General features: G+C 41.6%; 1 protein-coding gene across 1 annotated transcript; it reads left to right on the top strand.

The window, feature by feature from the left end:
* The first annotated feature begins 7,339 nt into the window (after window positions 1-7,339).
* On the top strand, window positions 7,340-10,037 carry LOC147866998 (uncharacterized). The gene is made up of 4 exons (XM_087339804.1): window positions 7,340-7,462; window positions 8,196-8,993; window positions 9,158-9,433; window positions 9,570-10,037. The coding sequence occupies exons 1-4, from the start codon at window positions 7,457-7,459 to the stop codon at window positions 9,609-9,611; spliced, it is 1,122 nt and encodes a 373-aa protein (XP_087195930.1). The 5' UTR covers window positions 7,340-7,456; the 3' UTR covers window positions 9,612-10,037.
* Window positions 10,038-20,918: the final 10,881 nt, after the last annotated feature.

Raw genomic sequence — 20,918 nt, 5'->3', positions numbered from 1 at the left:
AGGCAAAATGCAAACTAGATATGTATCGGAAACTAAGGACTGCCAATGCCTATCGAAGTAAAGCAGCCAGTTGGATGAGGGTAGGAGACCGTGTTACGAAAGGTTTTTTTGAAGTTGTAAAATGCAGAGGCTCTGGGACTCAACCTTCATGTTTGAAAAAGACAGATGGCACAATGGCCATGTGCAAGGAGGAAATGCTTGAAATGGCCTCGAGCTATTATATGCAACTACTGAATGTATGCAACGAGGAATAGATTGATCAGGATGCCTTTAGAAATATAATAAACAGGATATCAAAGAGAGCTATTGCTCAGATGATGGACCGACTAAATACCCCTATATGTATGCAGGAATTGTGGGATGCAATTTCAAATATGAACAAACAAAGTTGTGTAGGCATTGATGGACTCCCTATATATTTTTACATCAAATATTGGGATCTAATTAAGGATGACATGTTGGAAGGGATGCAATACATTATGGCAGAATGTTTAATGCCTCAAACAATGTGTAGAGGAATGATTTATTTAATTCCCAAGGATGGTCATGTATGGCTGCCAAATTGGTTTGGAAAAGATTTTTACGTCGCTTGCATGAGGTTTATGGCTCTAGAATATATAAATGGGGGGTAATTATGTGGGCTAATATTAAGGGTGAGGTACAAGATTATGAAAAAAAAATGTTAACTTTGCATTATATACAAGAGGTCAATATGTTGAGGAAGTGTCGCCATATATGCCTATTAATTCAATCCAAAATGACGTGGTTTGGGGGTTTTGTGGACTAGTACATGTCGAAGGATATTTCAGCAAATTCAATGGAATGTTGTGGATGTAGTCAAGGAGATTTGGATGACCTTACTGCATACACTAAAAGGAGAATATGATGCTATCAAAGGTGATCCAAGTGGAGCCTTTTGAAAGCAAGAGGTTCTTAAGAAGAGATGGAAAAGGATGAAGGTATTCTGCATGGTTAATGGTGGTATACGTTGGAGGTATCAACCACCACTATGGGTATTTTCTCCACCGACATGAGGCATGTGTCAATGTATAACTATTATTATTTATGCTTTGGGACATACATAGGTCTATAGCAGTCTAAGAGTAGTTGAAAGGGACTATGCCGAATTTTGTGACCTATATTTTTACCTTGAAGGCATGCATAAGCCTAAAAGCTATTAGAAGAGGGCAAGAAATCCATAATGAGATCATTGAAAGGGAGTTTGATTCAGATCTATGTCTTGTGGCGATTCTAGTTGATGCATATGCTAAATGTGACATTTTTTAAGATGCTACTGCAGTAATCGAACTACTATCAGCCAAAGGCAATGTTTTCATAAATAGCCTTACTGAAGGGCAAAGATGTGTTACTATACAGTGGGATACATCAAGCTGAAAATTCATGGAATCTCATACATCCAATCCGAAATACAAAGTGCAATTTGTCTCTAAAACCAGTCAACCAACAACAAGATGTACATTTTAATTAGGAGACATTGAGAAAGTACGAAGACTATAGGCAGATATTGTATATGTTTATTGGCATCTTGATGTAAAAGTTTATTGGAAGAGAATGTTATGCTTGATAATACTTTTGTTGACATGTATGCCAAATGTGATGATTTGGAAAAAGCTTAGTTGGTGTTTGATGAACTTCCTATTCAAGATTTGGTCTCATGGAATTCATTGATCTCAAGATATGCTCAACATGGCCACAATGAAGGTGCATTGAAGTGTTTCAAACATATAGGCATCACTTTCACTTGCATCTTGAAGGCATGTGGAATAGATAGGGGGAAACAAATCCACCATGAGATTATCCATATGAAATGCTTAAACAAGCATGTCGAGCTCGGCAATGTGTTGGTGGATATGTATGCAAAATGTGGTGAGCTAGAAAAAACTGCAGGAAGTGTTTGATGAGCTTTGTGTCTGTGGAATGTTTTGATCTTTGGATATGTTCCACGAGGGGAAGGAAGCAAAGCTAAAACTTATTTCAAGAGGATGTAGCGGAATCACTTCTTGCCAAATACAATCACCTCTATTTGCATATCAAAGGCTTCTTCAAGCATAGGGGATTTACATAGAGGTGAGCAAATTCACTGTGAAATTGTAAGTGAAAGATTGATCAGTAAAGTTCAGAAACTAGATACTGCTTTGATGGATATGTATGTCAAATGTGGTGAAGTAGGAAAAGTACAAAAAGTGCTCAAGGGGCTGTCGGTTCAGGTTGTGGCTTCTTGGAATGCACTAATTTCAGGATATTCCCAACATAGATTTGGCTAGGAAGCATGGAATCCTTTTGAACAAATGCAAAATGATGGTTTTTCTCTGGATGCAAACACCCTTGTATGTTTGCTAAAGGCCTATGGCAGTGTAGTGGTGGCTGATAACGGCATAGAAATTCACAATGAAATTGTGAGTACGAGATTGTTGGAAGACAATATCAAGCTTTGGAATGCTTTCATGGACATGTATGCTAAATGTGGCGAGCTTGATAAAACCCAAAAAACATTCAATGATCTTTCAGTTCGGGTGGGCTAAACAATGGATGTGAAACCTATGAGCCACCAACCAACCTATTGTTTAATGCATTTTGGATTATTCAAGCCCTTCAAATCAACATCAACAGTCACTACAACGTTGTTAATGCTTGCATTTGCTGAGCAATAATTGAAGCCCAAAAGCTTTGATGATTTATTGTTGGTTGGAGATATGGTACAATGGACTACCATGTTATTCGGTTATACTGAGCATGATAAGAACGAGGATGCAATGCAATTTTATCCTCAAATGCTTGTGGCTTCCTCTTACCTTATATGATGACATTTTTTGGTATATTGAAAGCATGTGGCAACATGGGAGAATTGCTTGTACATACAAAAATGAAATTAGATTTTGTGATGGATGGAGGTGTTGTGGGATAGATTGGCTTCAATAGTTGCACAATCTCTAAGGAAAACATAGCATTGTAGCTGATGTGCCTTTTTTTAAACTAATGAAAGGATATTTTGTTTAAAAAAAAGATCCGACAATACTTGATAATTAGCAACCATTGACGATTCTAACTAATGCCTATAAGATCATGGCTAAAGTTGTAAGTAGTCAATTGAAAACGGTACAAGGGGACATTATAGATACAATGCATTTTTGCTTCCTAGAAAACCGAAGCATTGTTGACAATGTGATAACTTTTTGGGAGTATTCAGCATGGGCGGAGGAGCAAGAAGTGGACCTAGCAGTAATGGTACTCGACTTCGAAAAAGCATACGACAAGATCTCATGGGAATTCCTAGAAGTAGTGATGGATGCCCTAGGCTTCAACCAACAATGGATCCTTGGAACGGTTGCCTTTTACAGGGATGCTTCCAGCCAGGTTTTAATGACTAGACGCTTGGGGACGAGCTTTAGGATGACACGATCGGTACGTCAAGGATGCCCATTGGCCCCGAACCTATTCATTACTGCAGCAAAAGATTTACATTATCAGATTGTTGATAGATATTGGCAAATACAAGGCCTTCCCCTACCCGAGGATGCAAGAATGATGCTTGATACAGAATATGTTGATGATACAACAACTTACGTTAAGGAGGATGCAAACAACTTGGACAGACTACAAAGTGCAATAAATGAGTTTTGTAGGGTATTGGGTGCTAAAATAAACTGGAATAAATCAGTTGGCGTTTGGGGGAGCTTGCTTCAGATCACATAACCTTTTATTCCATCAACATACTATCTCCTCCTTGTCCAATTACGAAACCCTAACAAGTCACTCCATATATACCTTCTCCTTTATATTGATGTGTAAGTGCAATCTTCACATCAATCTATTCAAGCTCATGTCCTCCTTTGTCTTTGATTGCAAGTAAGATATGCAATCGTCATCATTGATGTCATTCTATTGCTTGAATCCATTGCTACAATTTGGGCCTTGCACTTCGGGTTAGGGCTACTAGTGTGTGATTTTTTTAATAATTCCAATTACACAACAAAGTTCACTTACCAATGTTACCATCAAGTAGACAATCTTGCTCTTCTTGTCTAAATGGAGTCCATTTTCATATATTCTTTTTTTTTAATTCAATGGTTGTTTTGGCTTCAATTTGTGAGATAAACTATGTTGACAACTTCAGAGATGGTAAACTACTTATTTTTACATGTATAGTTTCACTATTTGAAAGAGCATATCCTAGACATTCAAAGTAGAAGCAAAACGTGAAATCATTACATGAATGTTTAAATTAAAAGACAATAAAGTAGAAAAACTTGTTTTCACTAAGAAAATGAACTACATAAAAAAGAAAAGACAATAGAGATTATTGTTTTTGCTAACAATATTAGCTACATTGTTTAGTGCTACAAAAATCCCCACAATGAACTAGAGCGAATATATATGTGTGAAAGCATCAATTTTAAATTCATACAATATTACATTCTTCATGAAATATCATAATGTTTTATGTTAAATTGTGGTAGCATTTCATTAATGACGGCTAGTTGTGAAAACTTTGAAAAAAGAGGAGAAATCTGAAAATACTGAAATGTAAGGGTTTTGGAGGCATGGTTACCATTTATCAAAAGGGAACCTTATCAATATTGTATGGGGCTTTTGTAGAATTAGTCACCAAATTCCCATCGACCTCTCATTGAAATACTTAGGGTTGTTGGATTAGACTTCTAACAAAACCCCAACCTAGGTGAAGCCTCTATCTAAGAGTGAGGGACAAGCAAAATGTTCTTTTGAATCGTATTGATGAAGATTTGACTTTCGTAGGGATAGAGGTTCTCATTCCTTCCTTTGCATCTCATTAAGCTAAACACTTTTCAATTTCCCTAGCACGTCTCTAATGCCTCTCAAAAGTAATAGTGGAGGAATTGATTTTTGACAATGCTAGCTAGGGATTTGTACATAATTGGTATTTTGTGGTTACCATTGTAATTTGTTTTCACACAAATAACAAGTTTTAAATAAATAAAAAAGTTTGTTAAAACATGATGGTGTGTTGGGAAAGCTAACACTTTTCAAGCTTGACAATGTGGGTTGAAAATTTGAGCAATGGGTCTACCATCACACTTTTCATAAAACCTAACTGATGTCTACCAATGCTATCTAAACAATGTTATGACTTGTTTTTCTTGTAACGATACATTGATAATTACATTATTCTAAAGCAATACATGGATGTCAACGCTCTATGATAGTGCTATCCTAACAAAATTAATCTATTATTTCTTCTAGTAGAGCAATGTTGGTCAATACACTCGTTTTCTACTAGAACGCATGAATATGGTGTGAATGCATTGCAAACATAGTTCAACTAGTATTCCAAATAAATCTGATCCCAAACAAAAATTCCAAATTTCAGATGTATGAAACAATGGATCACTCCTAAAGTGGGAGTCGTAGACTTTTTTTACCAATGTTGACAATCAATACGAAAACTACAATGTGGTTATAAATATCCATTATTTTAGTAGTAGTGAGACTTGCAAGCCTTCCGTGTCTCACTTGGATCTTATGAGCAGGGAACCTTTTCAGCATTAATTGACTTTGTTGAAGTAAAAGTTGTTTGGTGAACAAGCACTGAATGTTCAACATACAAACTGTCTTGACTCTTGACATCCTATATACGACACACTTCTTCAATAAGATTTTGCTAAGTGGAAATATTCAAAGCATGGAGATAAGCTTCAAAACCACGATGTTTGCATGACATTCTTGAAATTTGAAGAATAGAATGTGATTGACAAAGTCAACCTAAAATCCATTCATGGTAAAAAACCAAAAAATATCGTCCTCTTAAATTATGAGGGGGATAAACATCCCTAAACGACATGGGTTGTAATGTCAATGCTAACAAATGTGCCCCTTTTTGTGAATAACAATCATTATTCTTCTTCTTCATGTTATGACACATAATCACATGGGAGAACACGGTTTCCTTACACACGTAATTGGACAAAATTTTGCAACTTGAAGTGGAGGAATACTATGTTTGTTTGACATTTGGATGCCTTGAAAATAAATAAAATTTTCGAGTTTATTTTATATCGTACACATAAGCATGGAGCATATGCTTGCTCTGTTTACAACAAGAGAAACTTGGAATCAACAATTGATAGCAATGTCTAGTGTAAACATCCTTCATTCTCTATAAAGGCGATTGAAAATTGAGCCCACTCTATAGGAACAAATTACAGGTAGAAACATGAAAAGTTTCTGCCTAAGTTTCACTGAATAATATACATTCCAAAAAAGTTTTTGATGGGGGTTGTGATCTCATTTGGAACTTATTAGCACGTAATGAATGTGAAAGTTTGAAGGATGATGAGGGATCACTAGTGATGTGGATGCCTCAAGGCCACCCTTTTGAGCTTTTAGGAGAGATAAAAAAATGTGAAAGGCCATATAAGTGTGTGTGTGTGCGTCTATTATAAGGGCCCAGGGGGTTTATGTACACGTAATGTTAGCGTGTGCATGGTTTAGAAAACAATAAAAGTAATACTTCCATTCGCATGAAAATGTAAGATTATACAACAAAAACCTTTGTATGAGGTCACAAAAATGAATTTAGAACAAGAAGGAAGTGGGTTTTCATTCACGACAAGATTTACTTACGATTTGCTATGGGATATATTAATAATTAGAGAGCTAGCTAGTCCTAAGTTCTAACTCATCAAATAAAAAAGCTTCAACTTAGCAACGGTGGTGGCGATTCTGATTAAGAAAGACAAACAGAAAATGCGACACTCGTAGAATATATGACCGTGAGGATGAAATGCATTTCCCATGAATTTGAGCGGGTCGGTCATGTTTGTGGATTTCTTAAGAGGAGAAAGGGATATTGGTTGTGATGGCCTGCCAAGTTGCTTAATGACTCTCATATATTGATGTGTCTTGTTCCATGGGATCACATGAACCCTCTCCCAATGTTTGACCAAATCATACATACATCACATACATTCACACACACAATTCATACATATATGCATAACATTCAAATTAGGGTCATTATCCCCTACCTACCTAGCTTCAACATACATACATACATACATATGTAGATACATACACCCATATATGTTCGTATATACAATACATATATAGATACATCATACATAGATACACACACGTACACACACACACACACATACACACATACACACACACATACATACATACATACATACATACATACATACATACATACATACATACATACATACATACATACATACATACATACATACATTCATCCATTCATATATATACATATGTGTGTGTGCAGTTTCGAAGAACATAAGTACTCTCTCTCTCTCTCTCTTTTCCAGAATCACAAAGTACTCCTTTCAGAGATTCTTCTCCCTCATTCTCTCTGTTTCCAAAGAAACAGAGCTTTACAATTATCTGGAGATTGCAGGGAGCTTTTGTCCTGTTAGTCTCTGTTTGCTGCTACATGACGGTGAGTTCCTGATCTCTTTAATGCTGCCAATCTCTTTCATGTGTTCTCCGTGTATGCAGAAGATGTGCCTGAAACTCGCTAATGAGGTCTGCATACATATATTATGGTTATGGAATGGCGATTTCCCTTCCCACATACAATAGATTTCCTGGTCCTCAACCTAGATCATGGCTGCGCTTTCTTTCTGTAGCTCATTGTAATGCATGCAGGGGAACACATTCAGATGTTATTAAGTGTTTCAGTATATAAACTGTTGCTGTTGTAGGTTTTCTACTAAACCTGAATCAACCCCCTATACCCATTTTGGATTTATCTGGCAATCCCAAGGATGAACCTTAACTTCCACCTATAGTTTCTCGTTCTTGGCTTGTTGGAGCAATTTGTCTGTGTATAGCTGTTAAAACAATGTGTTGGGATTACCGTCCCACATCTTTAGGTGTACAGGCTCACTCATCATAAGCCTAAATCTCAATGAGAGAGAGGTAGATAGATAGCTAGATTATGAACTTTCTCTGCAGACCAGATATGATCTGAGGGATGGCTGTGAGCCGCCCATGGCAAGGATTGGACTTGGGGGCTCTAAATTTTTATGAATATGAGAAAAAATATATGACTATGAGTGTGTGTGTGTGAGAGAGTTTTTGATGTCCATGTTCTCTGTATTTCTATGATTAACAGACTAGTATTTACCAACATTCTGTTTGTTTTGGTTTTGTTTTTTGTGTTAGTGTAGCTACAAGGAAAACCTCCACCTTCACCTCAAAGATATAATCCACAATCACCAATCTCAACCCGAGCCTACAACCGTAAAGATTATGAATATATCTCATCTTTTCCTCTCTCCACTGCAAGACCCAAATACACTAGTACTGAAGAGGAGCTTTTGCAACATAAATTTCATGATACTGTCCATTTTAGTCGGTTGGGCTACAATACCTCCAGCAATTCCTCCATTGAATCACTTGGTTTTAATTCCATTGGAAGCTCAAATCATGACCTACATAATGTAGAGATGAAACTTGATTCCAATAACTTATCACAAATGAAGCTTCAATTACACAGCATAGAGGCGGAGTTCGATTCCGATAGCTTATCGCAAACGAAGCATCAATTACACAACACTGAGGTGGGATTCGACGGGGATAGCTTATTGCAGATGCAGCATAAATGGAGGCTGGAATCAGATCTTGATAGCTTATCACAAATGACGAATCAATTGCACAGCACCAAGGTGGAATCCAACATCAATGCTTCAAAGGTACTGGAATTGGATGCCGATAACTTATCACAAATTCGGCATAAAATATTGTATAACAGTAAGGCGGAATTTCGTGATACTAGCAATGCTCCACGAATACATCATGCGCTGCATAACACCGAGGTGGAGTTTGATACAGGAAATTCAGAAGAAGTGCAATATGAAGGGCATCAAAAAGAGGATATGCATGTGAAATCTAGTGACACGGATGAATACGATGAGGATGAAATGCAGTGTGCACCAAAGAAGGGGACAAAGCATAAGGTTCCTGATGTATGTAACTTGGCTATCTTCAACTATCCCTTTAATATTCTTTTATATCATTTTGATATGTGTAATTTAACTCATTTTTTTGGTTTTTGTGTTACTTTGATGTGTGTTCTTAACTATCTAAGTGGGTTACCAATCTTCCATTTTTGAACTTGTTCTTTTTGTAGAAATCACATGCACTGGTTCCTGAGTTTGGTACATGGGATCGAGAAACGCCTAATTCATCGACCGAAGAATCATATACACATGTTTTTGAGAGAGCTCGAGAGAAGAAGTTAGGCAGAAGATTGCCAAAACAGTTTTCCGTTACACATGAGCAAAACCTTATGGAGAAAGGATGGACTTTCCCCTCACAAGAAGCATCCCAAATCATGAAGCAGAGATTGACCTTGGCAGATTTGCTACGGCATGCCAATCCTCATCGTCGGAAATCATCATCCTCTGTAAGTGATGAACATTCTTCCCCCCTTTTTTTTTTGTAATGTTGGGTGTTAATTGTGTGGAGCAAAACACCAAATATATCCCATAGGGATAAGATCATGTTTCGATATCTAACTTCAAATCATTTGCATTGTTAAGCCTTGGAGGTTTTGTTTTCTTTCCCCAATGACTTTCGAGTGAAGTTGTTGTATTCGTGGAGGCATCTTCTTCCTCTGCTTCTTCGACCCAACATGTACATGACCACTCTGTGATGGAAGGCGAATGTGGCGACCCACTTCCTCATCTTCTTGTTTATATAGTCTTCATGCTCACACCAGGGACATGGCTCACACAATCATGGCTAATAGCCTCTACTAGTCTAAGCATACTCATATTGGTCATTCTATTTACCATATTTATGAGAATGAGAATGATGAGGATTCCAAACTTACTTCTGATATGTATGCTGTGTCAATACATTAGACAATAGACCATGCTAATGTGAATATGAGGATCATGTATAAGGATCATGTACATTAAATGACCCGGCATCATTGATTAAACCATTATAGACTTGATCCAAATTGTCATCATTGTTAATATTACTAATATCATTAATATTTTCAATGCTAGTATTCAATTTCTACTTTATATATTGCAATCAGATGGCTTAGAATCATCATCATCATCATTATTATCACAGCTTGTTAATCCACCATTAACCTCAATCATTACTTGGAAATATCCTGCGCTAGTGGCACACAACTTTGTTGTGTGGAGATAACACGATGTGTTTTAAAGGAACATAATTTAGAGAGAACCTTCGAATTATCCTTGGGTATTTACTAAATTGACAGTAAAATCAATTTCATAGACATACACAAAGTACATTGCTAATGAGATCAATCATAAAGATATAGTACTCAATTTGACAACAAACTCAACTTTGACTCAGAAAGATCTTTCTTTTTTGTCCAAAAAATGAAAGATCTTTCTTGGATCTACAATCGTGCAACTTGACATGTTGAATAGTATTGATGCAACTTGTTTGTTCTAAAGAAAGTATTTGGCATACCCTGTTGGAATAGAATTAATTTATTGTTGTAGTGTGCCAACATCATTAGAGAAAGTGATGTGTGAAGTTTGAACCTTGCATTGTTGCATTGATGGCTTTTTGAATATATCTGTGGAAGACAATGGAAAATGAGCCGGCATGGATATATTGTCACTTGATTGATTGGTTATCCAAATTGAAAACTTGATATGCATTACAAAGTACAAGTGTGATGACGAGGATTACGCTCGATATTTGCAATCCTACAAATATGTTGAGGCACCATTGGTCTTACCACTCACAAGAGGTTGAAGGTTAAATATACTGTATATCAAAGTAGTTGGAAAGAATTTATTTCTTCTACAGCCGATCACATAGGAATCAGAACTTTGTTTACACTAAGAATGGTATCTTTTTAATTTTTATTTATTCATTTCTTCTACATATAAAAATTGGATCTTGGCATATTGTGGGCACATACAATGTATAATTTGTTGCTAATTATTTTGATAATTTGGGCCAATTTGTAATTAACCCACAATCAAATGAATATGCTCTTTGTTATATAGAGGTTCTTTGTGGTCGTGCACCAAACTTGAAACCACAAATTTAAAAGTTGCAATTTCATCTCTCATGAAAATGGTGTATGATTAGGAGAATGCATGAGTGCACATGGAATTAAAGAATGTCAATGCTCATAGATATATGTTATAGCTCCCCCAAATCCCCATGGAATGAAAACCCATTACTAGGTTCACTTTCTCCAACTCATTGCCAATTGTCCCATTGTTTGTCCAAGATATATAGAAACCCATCTTGAACATGAAGAATATGTGGCCGTTGGACACATATGTACCTCTTCACATAAACTCAAAAAGAGAGACCAGTAAGCAAGAGAAGTGGACTACTGGTCTCTCTCTATGTGAAATTGAAATTGAGTTTCCATTACATTAGGACATGTACGACACACTAAGATAGGAAATTATTATACCATTATTTGTTCATAAAGGAGCTGAGATTAAAGCATTAGGTCATGCAATTCGAGTGTTGACAGTGTTCAAGTTTCTATCTCATCGAGTTTCAAGGGTTCGTCATTGACTTTAACTAGGCTAGGGCACTCCCATGCCCATTCCAACAACATAGGACCTTTTACTTTAACATAAGTATCCCCCATATCCCACTTACTATAGTTTGAAATTCATAAAATTGAAAGAACCCAGGTTTGATCCTCGCCATGAGCTTGACCCTACCCCATAGATCTCAATCAATTTCCCATGGAAACCGTGAGATCACATTGTAAAGAGTGATATCACTTTGGAGGGAGATGAAGAAATTGGGGTTAGGTGACACCCAAGCCTACTTGGGAAAAAATGAGATGCCCACTTCAAAAACATACAAGGTTCATCACTCAAAGACATGGGAAGCTCGAGGTGAGATGCCTCAAGCACCACAATTGAGGTGAGGAGTCTCCGATAGCTTTGGGGTGGATCAACATGGCCAATGTAGTTTTCATTGTTTTTATTTTTTTAGGGTGTCTTGTTTTCATTCCTGATGCAAGCAAATAATGGGTGACATTGGACTTTAAGAAGTGTTGTAATGTCTCCAAAGAGGTCAATGTCACGTATTATATGCTTGCATGAGGTATGAAAATAAGAAACCCTAAATAAAAATTAAAAAGAGAGACAACAATTGGTCTCTATATATAAGCCACATTTTATGGATAGTCAAAATAAAAGTAAAAAAATAGAGATTGTTGCCTTCTAATGAAAAAATTAACCACATTGTCTAGTGCTACCAAAAGCTCAACAAATTTGGGTTTCTAATTAATTGCAATACAACTTTATGTCCTTATAAAGAAGGGCATCATGTTTTAACTTGATCCACATTCACATACTCGCAATATGAGTTTTGAAATTTATGTTTGTGGGTAGTATAGAAAGCTTACATTAGTTTGTGATTGTATAATCCCATGGTGGGATAGCTTTTGCTTTGGAAATTGGGACCTTGACATTACCTTCAATATAAAACCCAAGTACTATGAGCTACGTAACTATAACGAATCAACGACCCCCATGTTTTTTGTAAAGGTACGTTCTTTGATACGCTATTGCAAAGCAATACTAATTAATGATTTCCAGATACAGTGCTACTACAAATTAATTATCTACTAAAGCAATGGATGAATGTCAACCTTTCCAGATTGCCCTATCCTAAGATTCTTTTTCTAGTAGATTGGCAACATTCATTAATCCCAAAATTTTGTATTGAAGCAACACATGAACATAGTCTAAGGCTACATCTTATCCCAATAACAAGATCGAATACTTTTAGTCATGCTAATAATCAATATAAATACCCCAAGTTCCTTATCAATACCCGTTATTTTAGTAGCAATGGGCCTTGCGTGTTATTTGCACTCACTCAAACCTTATGAAATGAGACCTTTCTGGCACTTATTGTCTTTGTTAAAAAAAGGCATTTGATTGAAAAACCATTGAAATATTCAATGCAAGCAAAATTTCAACCCCTATAGAAGACTCTTCTTCAATAAGGCTAAACTAGTTGGAATAGTCAAACTATAGATAAAGTTTAAAACTATAACTATTTGCATCATAACATTTTGAAAACACAAAGACAACAATAATGTCAACTATGTATCAATCTGCTCATCTTAAAATTTTTAATAATTGTTTGCACTTCAATTATGAGGAGGATAATCATGCCTAGACAACATATTGCAATATTTGTGTTGAGACATATATGTGACACATCATTACATGGAAGAAACAATTTCTTTATGCATGTCGTAGGATAAAAAATATGCATGTGGAACTCTAGGGATACTTGTTTCATATTTGAAGGACCTTGAGAATCAAACATAGTTTTCAAGTTTCGTTTATCTTATACACATAACTTTGGATCCTAAAATCTATGGACGCTTCTGATTTGATGTTATGAAGACATTCAAACCTTTTGATTTGGTATTGAGACATCACATTTGGTCTGGATTTGTAAGTGAAACTAAGAAAAGAATGTTAGCTAGACACTCTTGGTCATAACATTCCCATAAGATTTCCAATTGATTCCTTTCACCGTTGTTGATGATGACAACAATTCGGTTTTGTGGACTTGTCACTCAATCTAAAGAAACAAAAACAAAGAAAACATAATTGATATTCATAATGAATGCAAAACACATATTATAACAATGTTCCAAGAAAATGATGCATTGTTTTTTTCTAATGAGAATGACCCAAAAGGTATTCCTTTTGGCATTCCACGAGCAACTAACACCAGATGTTTTGACAAACTTATCGTGTCTTTCGATGAATGTTTTTTCACTCATTTTTGTGGAATGCACAATGAAAAACTTCTTATTTCGACTAATTTTCTTTCACTTTATTCCTTTTTCTTCTTTTCTCTCTAGAAAGAATATCCTTCCATTAATTAAGAATAGCCAAACGGATACAACATACAAATTAGATAGAAAGGAAACCAAAAGACTTCCAAAACCATCATGTGAAAGTAAATGATTAGCCATATATCCTTTCCCTAAGCGAGCTAAGGAAATGACTCTATATATATCCGAAGTAGTAGAAAACAACCAATAGGGAGAGAACTGTCTGGTAATACTACAATCTTCCATCCAAAAAGTCTATTTGTAATAATAGTCTCTAGTATGTATAGGAGTACTATCGTATTTAGCTTTTAAAGAACTCACCAATTCTAACCAAGTAGAAGTGATGGTTCCTTCAATTGGCACTATTTGACCTTGAAACATCCTCACACACCTAGCTTTCCGTAGAGACTGTTGAGAATCAAGCTCAACTTGGTCTAGTGTGTGAACTCACCTTGAGAGTGAATAGACACTCCAACGGTCAAGAGTCACCATTATGTCACCACTTTGTATTATAGCATTTAGTATGAGTCATAGAATCATATTCTATGACACATAACTTATGAGCTTTCACATTCCCCATGCTCCGTGAGTCTTGTAGTTAATGAAGAGAGAGGGTGTCTATATAAAGCACCCTCTTCCCACCTTGTATAACGTTGAGTCTTTCTCCTTTGTTAATATACTTTACCTTGCGTATTCTCTGTGTCTTACTCATTGTCTCTCTCTCTCTCATACACACACACACACAATTCATATCTATTCCGTTGCACAGAATCCATCTCTTGATTCTTTACATGGTATCAAAGTGACTTGGTAGCTCGATCTAGCCCATCCGCATGCGTTGTGTCCTACGCCGACGACCAAGAACCAGCTCATAGCTATCGTAGCTTCGCTACATAGCTCGCATTCGAAGAAGAAGAAGAAGAAGAAGAAGAAGAAGAAGAAGAAGAAGAAGAAGAAGAAGAATCGACATAATGAATACTCAAATGGGGAGCGCTCTCCCTACCGAGAAGTTGGATCGAAACAACTTCACATCTTGGGAGTACAAGATGCACCAATACCTTGTCCGACAAGGCTATTGGAGCTACATCAAAGGAGCGCATGAAGACCGACCCGTCGAAACGGCTCCCGGATATGCGACATGGGAGCAAGCCGCAAGCCGTGTGATGTATTGCTTGGCGACATGTGTTCACGATCACATGCTCGGCTACATTTGCGAAGCCAAGACACCGAAGGAGGCATGGGAAAATCTACGAAAGATTTTCGCGGTGAACACAACCGCAAGAAGACTTCAACTCTGCCAAGAGTTGAACAACATTAAACAAAGGGACATGTCCATCACGACATACACCTTGAAGATCAAGGAGCTTTGCGACTCGCTTGGCTTGATAAGCGTAAATATCGATGATGATGAGATGGTGCAAATATGCCTCGGCGGCCTCGCACCACGGTTCGGCGCGATGCAAACCACCGTTCTAGCAAGGGAGAAATCTCCCTCCTTCTTCGAGCTCCAATCAATGCTATTGGTTGAAGAAAACCACGTGCGTACAAGGAGCAATGAGTCAGAAGGCCACATGCTCTACACACACTTGAACGGAGGAAGAGGATGCAGACGAGAGAGAGGCCGATTCGGCCAAGGACAAGGCGGACGAGGTTCGACCTACGACAACAACTCCCAATTTCGGCCGCAAAACGGAAGCCAACGAGGAACCTTCGCAAGAAGGGGGAGCTTCCACTCCGGCCCAAGCCGTCAAAACGCAACCGAATGCGGATATTGCGGAAAGCTCGGCCACCACGAAGAAGAGTGCCGAAAGAAGATGCGCGAATCGGCGTCCACAAGCCGACAACTCCCGAATTACGCGCACAATTCCGACTACGAAGAGTATAGCGGAATGTATGGGCACAACTCCGACCGTGGCGGAATGTTCATGATGAAACATAGAGCAAACTCTATGTCAGCCTCTACCTCAACTAGTGCCCTCAAACTGGAGGACGTATGGTTTGTTGACTCCGGAGCCTCAAACCATATGACATCTCATAAAGAATGGTTTCTCGAACTTCGAGAGTCGGAGCGACCCATTTATGTTGAAACCGGAGATGACACTACGCACCCGATTCGGCACATTGGCAATGTTCCATTTGGCGAAAGAGGTAAGCAAACATACATTAAAAATGTCTTGCATGTTCCCACCATCACGAAGAATTTGGTCTCGGTCGGCCAAATGGTTGAGCAAGGGATGCAAGTACGATTCGACCAAGCAGGGTGCTTCATCAAAAAAGAGGGCCGAATCATCGCGCGCGGAAGAAGAGAGGGCCGGATGTTCATTCTCGATTCACATGAGATGAAATCCGCCATGTTCACAAAAAGCACTAAAGCCGACTCCGGCATAGAGCTATGGCACAAGCGAATCGGTCACATCAATCTCAACAAACTCAAAGCAATGAAATCGAAAGGAGTCGTCATCGGACTCCCAACATTCAAAGAGAAGGAGATTGAAGGTGTATGCGAAGCGTGCCAATTCGGCAAGCAACACCAACACCCATTCCTGAAAGAGCAGAACGTGAGCAAAGGTCTACTCGACGTAGTCCATTCTGACGTATGGGGACCGGTGCAAACGGCTACATTCGGCGGATGCCGATATTACGTTGTCGCGTTACTACGTGCGTGCGTGGAGAAACGAGGCGGGACCACCGGGGTCTTGGACCGAAGAGCAGGTGATAGGAAGGGAAAGAGAAAGAGAGAGACGACCGGTAACGTATGAGCAAGAAACACAGGGACACGGCCTGTCAACGCAGAAAACACGAATGGACACAGAGACAGAGAGACACGAATGTTTGTATATTATCAAATGACACAAAACAACAGAACACGCGAGCGGTTACAACCGAACATGCCGGCGAACAGATACCGATGCCTACTCGTCTGCGCACGAAAGGGGGATAGGGTGGAGGTGCTGCCGGAAGCACACGGGCGTTCCTCGAAGCAGCGCGAGCCTCCCGAAATCCTGCAGAGAAGAGCGATGGAGAATGAACAGAGGAGAAGCGTTCGGTTACAGTCCGACAACACTTCGTCCTCCTCAATACGCGATACCTTCTCCTTGCGTCTCCCTCTCCTTTATATCGTCAAGAAGGGAGCCGTCTCCCTCATTTACTTCCTACCTACCAAATCTAACTACCCAAGTTATACCTATGTACTTAATTCCCTATTATATACATTAAGGGTGCGCACACGTGAAGAGCCGGTTCACGTGCGCTATGCACCGATTGCACTAAGGGACGATTTTCTTCACGACATCCGCCCCCACCTAACCGCGCATCCACCGGTATGCGCCAAAATTGGGTTCTGGTTGGAGAAAACCGGTCTGGGTTCCGGTTCTTCGCCCATCGGTTCGTCCTCCGTTTCGGACTGTTCGTCGTCGTTGTCCAGGCCTCTTAGATCCGGTTCGCCGTTGTGGCGCTTCTTGAACGCTTTGATCCACTTCCCTGCTACCGGTATCGCCATCCTCGTACCGTCGAGTTCCACCAGGTGATACGTCCCGTTGTCGTTGGCGCTCGTTACCACGTAAGGCCCGAACCACCGCTTCGCAAACTTCTGTGTTGCTCGGTGCTGGTTGTCGAGGCTGCTGTCGTAGACTAGCGCTTAGTCGCCTTCCTCGATTTTCTTCGGTTGGAGCCGGTGCGTTTGGTCGAACCGGGCTTTGTTCTTCATCCTCACCGTCCGAAGTCTCTCCGCCGCTCGTTCCACGTCCTCTGGCCTCCGCTCGAGCTGCCGTATACGCGCCGCTAGCAGTTCTTCCCGACTCATCTCGTCTCTCCAGTCTACTGTCGCCCAAGAGGAGATCGTCCGTTCCATTGGCATGATCGGCTTCTGTCCGAACATGAGCTCTGACGGCATGAACCCGGTTACCGAACTGTGCGTTGTCCGGTCCGCCCACAAGGCACAGGGTAACAATCGTGGCCAGTTCCTGACCTGTCCTTCGCACGCCCGGACTAGCGCTTTGACGATCGGCCCGTGCCCGCGCTCCACCTTCCCGTTCGCCTCCGGATTGTACGTTGTGGTGAGCGAGAGCTTGATCCCTAACCGGCCGAACAGCTCCTCAGCCTCTTCGGCGTCCAACTCCTCGCGGTCAGCCACGATCTTCCCGACGCACTTGTACCGGCATATCACGTCCTCGATCAGGAACTGACACACGGCCGCAGTCGTTTTGTTCTGCAGGGCTCAGCCTTCTACCTGGTTCGTCAGGTCCTCCCGGGCCAGCACCAGATATCGCATCTGCCCTACGCCCATCGGCATTGTCACCAAATCTACCATCCATTTGAAGTGGATGGCCGGAGGGTATGTAGGGTGAAGCTCGTCCCGATGTCGGACTATGGAGTGCATTTGACAGCTCTCACAAGTTGTCACGAACCGATGCACGTCCCAGTACAGTCCCGGCCACCAGTACTTCCCCTTTAGTTTCTCGAACGTGGCCCACGTCCCACGGTGTCCAGCCCAGGGGCTGTCGTGGTAGGCCTTCAACAACTCCCCTTGTTCCTCCTTCATCGCCACTACTCGGAGCGGGATGCCGTTTCTCTTCTTCGGGTGTTTCCATAAGTATCCTTCCAGGAGAAAGAATCGGTACGCTTTCTTCCGGATCCGGTTGGCCTTGTCCTTTGTCCATGACGCGTCCGGCGTCATCGTCCTTAAGAATCCTCCAATCTGCAGCCACTCCCCATCGTACTTGCTTTCGTTAAAATCGTTAAGCGCCGGAGTGCTCCCCCTTTCGGTTGTTACGTAAGCCGCCTCGAAGAAGTCCACGCCGACTTCCTCGTCCTCCGAAACCATGCCGCCCTCGTCGTCGAATCGCGCCCTCGAAAGCATGTCGGCCATGGCATTGTCTTTCACGGAAATGTGTCGTATTTCCGGATCCAGGGACTTGATGTACGCTATCCACCTGAGCATTGCCAGGTCCGGGGTTGCGCATCCGGAAACCATACCGAGAATCGGCAGGCAGTCCGTCTCGATAATCACCTCTGTCCCGATCAAATAGTCTTTATCGGCTTTTACCGCCGAAACGATACCCCAGAGTTCGCGTTTAACCTGGGCGTATCCTCGCTGTCGCTCGCTGAGGACCTTCGCGCCGAACCGGATTGGGAACCGAATGCCGTCCTCATCTTCTTGGTTGACGACCCATCCGATCCCGGTTGGACTCGTATCTACCGTTATGTAGATGGGAGTGCCTTTCTCGTAGACAGCCTTCCGGAGTGCCGGAGCTGCAGCAAGAGCCTCCTTCATCTTTCGAACCGACTCCGTATGCTCGTCTCGCCACTCGAAATTTTGCCCCTTTTTCAGCAACCCGCATAGCGGCTCGGCAACGTGGGCGTAATGCGGATCCATATGTGGTAGAACGCGCATGCTCCCAAGAACCTCCGTACCTCCGTGACCGAGTTACAATCGGGCTTCATTGCGGAGATGGCTTCCACCTTAGCCGGAGACGGTTTCCGGCCATACGGTCCGCATAGATGTCCGACGACCATGATCTCTGATTGCCCGAAGGCCGATTTCTCCCCGGAGAAGGTGAACCTCGCGTCCTCTAGCCTCTGCAGCACCCTCTCGTAGCCGTCAATGTGTGTCGCCACGAATTTCCGGCATCCGTCCGGTCCGATCGTTTCGTCCTTTTCTTCCACAGGACACCCCTTGATCGGGATGTCGTCCAAGAATGGCATGGTGATGTGCGGGATACAGTCCCTCAGCACCTTGTTCATCGCATTCACCATGTGGGCCACGGAGTTCGTCCCTCCTTGTGGCAGGGTACACATCCGCACTAGGCCGAGAGGAGTCCGCATCGTCGTAATGTCTCTGCTCTCTACGGCTAGTTGGAACTGATCGTACCCCGAGTACAGATCCCCAACCGAGTAGATCGACCTTCTGGCGAAGGCCTCCGCGAACTCGTCTATCGTTGGTCCGATTCCTGCGTTCCGAATGGTCACTCTGTTGACCAGTTGCAGGTCTTGAATGAAGCGCAACGTCCCGTTCTTCTTCGGTACGGTAAACCACTAGTTCGAGTACGGGGCACTCGACGGTTCGAGGATGCCCATATCGACTTTTTGCCTCAATAGCTCCATCAGCTCCGGGATGTGAGCTCTCGGTACCGAAATTGGCTTGAGATTCCACGGCACATGCGGTACCGTGAATATCACCATCGGCTTCACGACTGTCGGGTCTACGCACCCGATCTCTTCCGGCAAGAATGCGAAGGCTTTCCTGTGCCTTTCGAGCATTCTCCGAAACCGGTCTTCTTCCGCCGGCAATAGGAACCCGCCCCCACCTATTTTGAGCTCCCGTAGCGTTTTGTCGGTGAAGGCGTGCCCTATGCAGGCCGGATCTCGTAAACTGGGGTCCGACGTGCCCCCCTCGATTCGCAACTCGCTGCCCTCCGGTAAGGGTGCCGCGACTAGCCTTACCTTCCGGTCCACAGTCTTGTACTTCGTGTTAACCCGGGCCGTCCGATCCGACTCGAGCCCTCAACTGAAGTCCGCGATGACTTCGTACATCTCTTCTGAACAAACCGGTATCGTCCGGTCCTCTTTAAGGCCCTCTCCGACCACCTCTCGCAGTATTCCCAAGGTATCATCGAAGGAGACCGCCTCCACAGCTCCGTTGATTTCCTTGCTGGGCCCGAGAACTCTGAACACCCGAAGTCGCTCTTCTGCCCTTGTCTTTTCTCGGCCTACGATGCCGACTATCGTACACCCTCCGTTGTCGGAGAAACAAAACTTCCTACTTATGGTACAAGGTTTCTTCGGTTTCGCTTCTATCGTACATTTGTGGGGTTTTCCCGGAGTGTCCGGACTGTCGCGGCCCCACGCCTTGGTAGCCCTCTCTAAAAATCCTCTCGGTTCTCGCCACCGAGGGACTTGCGGTTTCGCTCGTGGTTCGGTCGCACCGTTAGGAACTGGACCGAATGACGCCCGTCCTGACTCTTGACCCTCGCGTAAGCCGACCTGTTGTCCAACACCTTGGTCTCCATTCGCGCTGCTGTTATGTACGGTTCTCCCAGTATGACCGGGTGCGAGG

Source organism: Azolla caroliniana, unplaced genomic scaffold, assembly GCF_043228905.1.
Source record: "Azolla caroliniana isolate FFs.n. ecotype wild unplaced genomic scaffold, voAzoCaro1.0.p SCAF_2, whole genome shotgun sequence".
NCBI lineage: Eukaryota > Viridiplantae > Streptophyta > Polypodiopsida > Salviniales > Salviniaceae > Azolla > Azolla caroliniana.
This window is presented reverse-complemented; position numbering and strand designations above follow the sequence as displayed.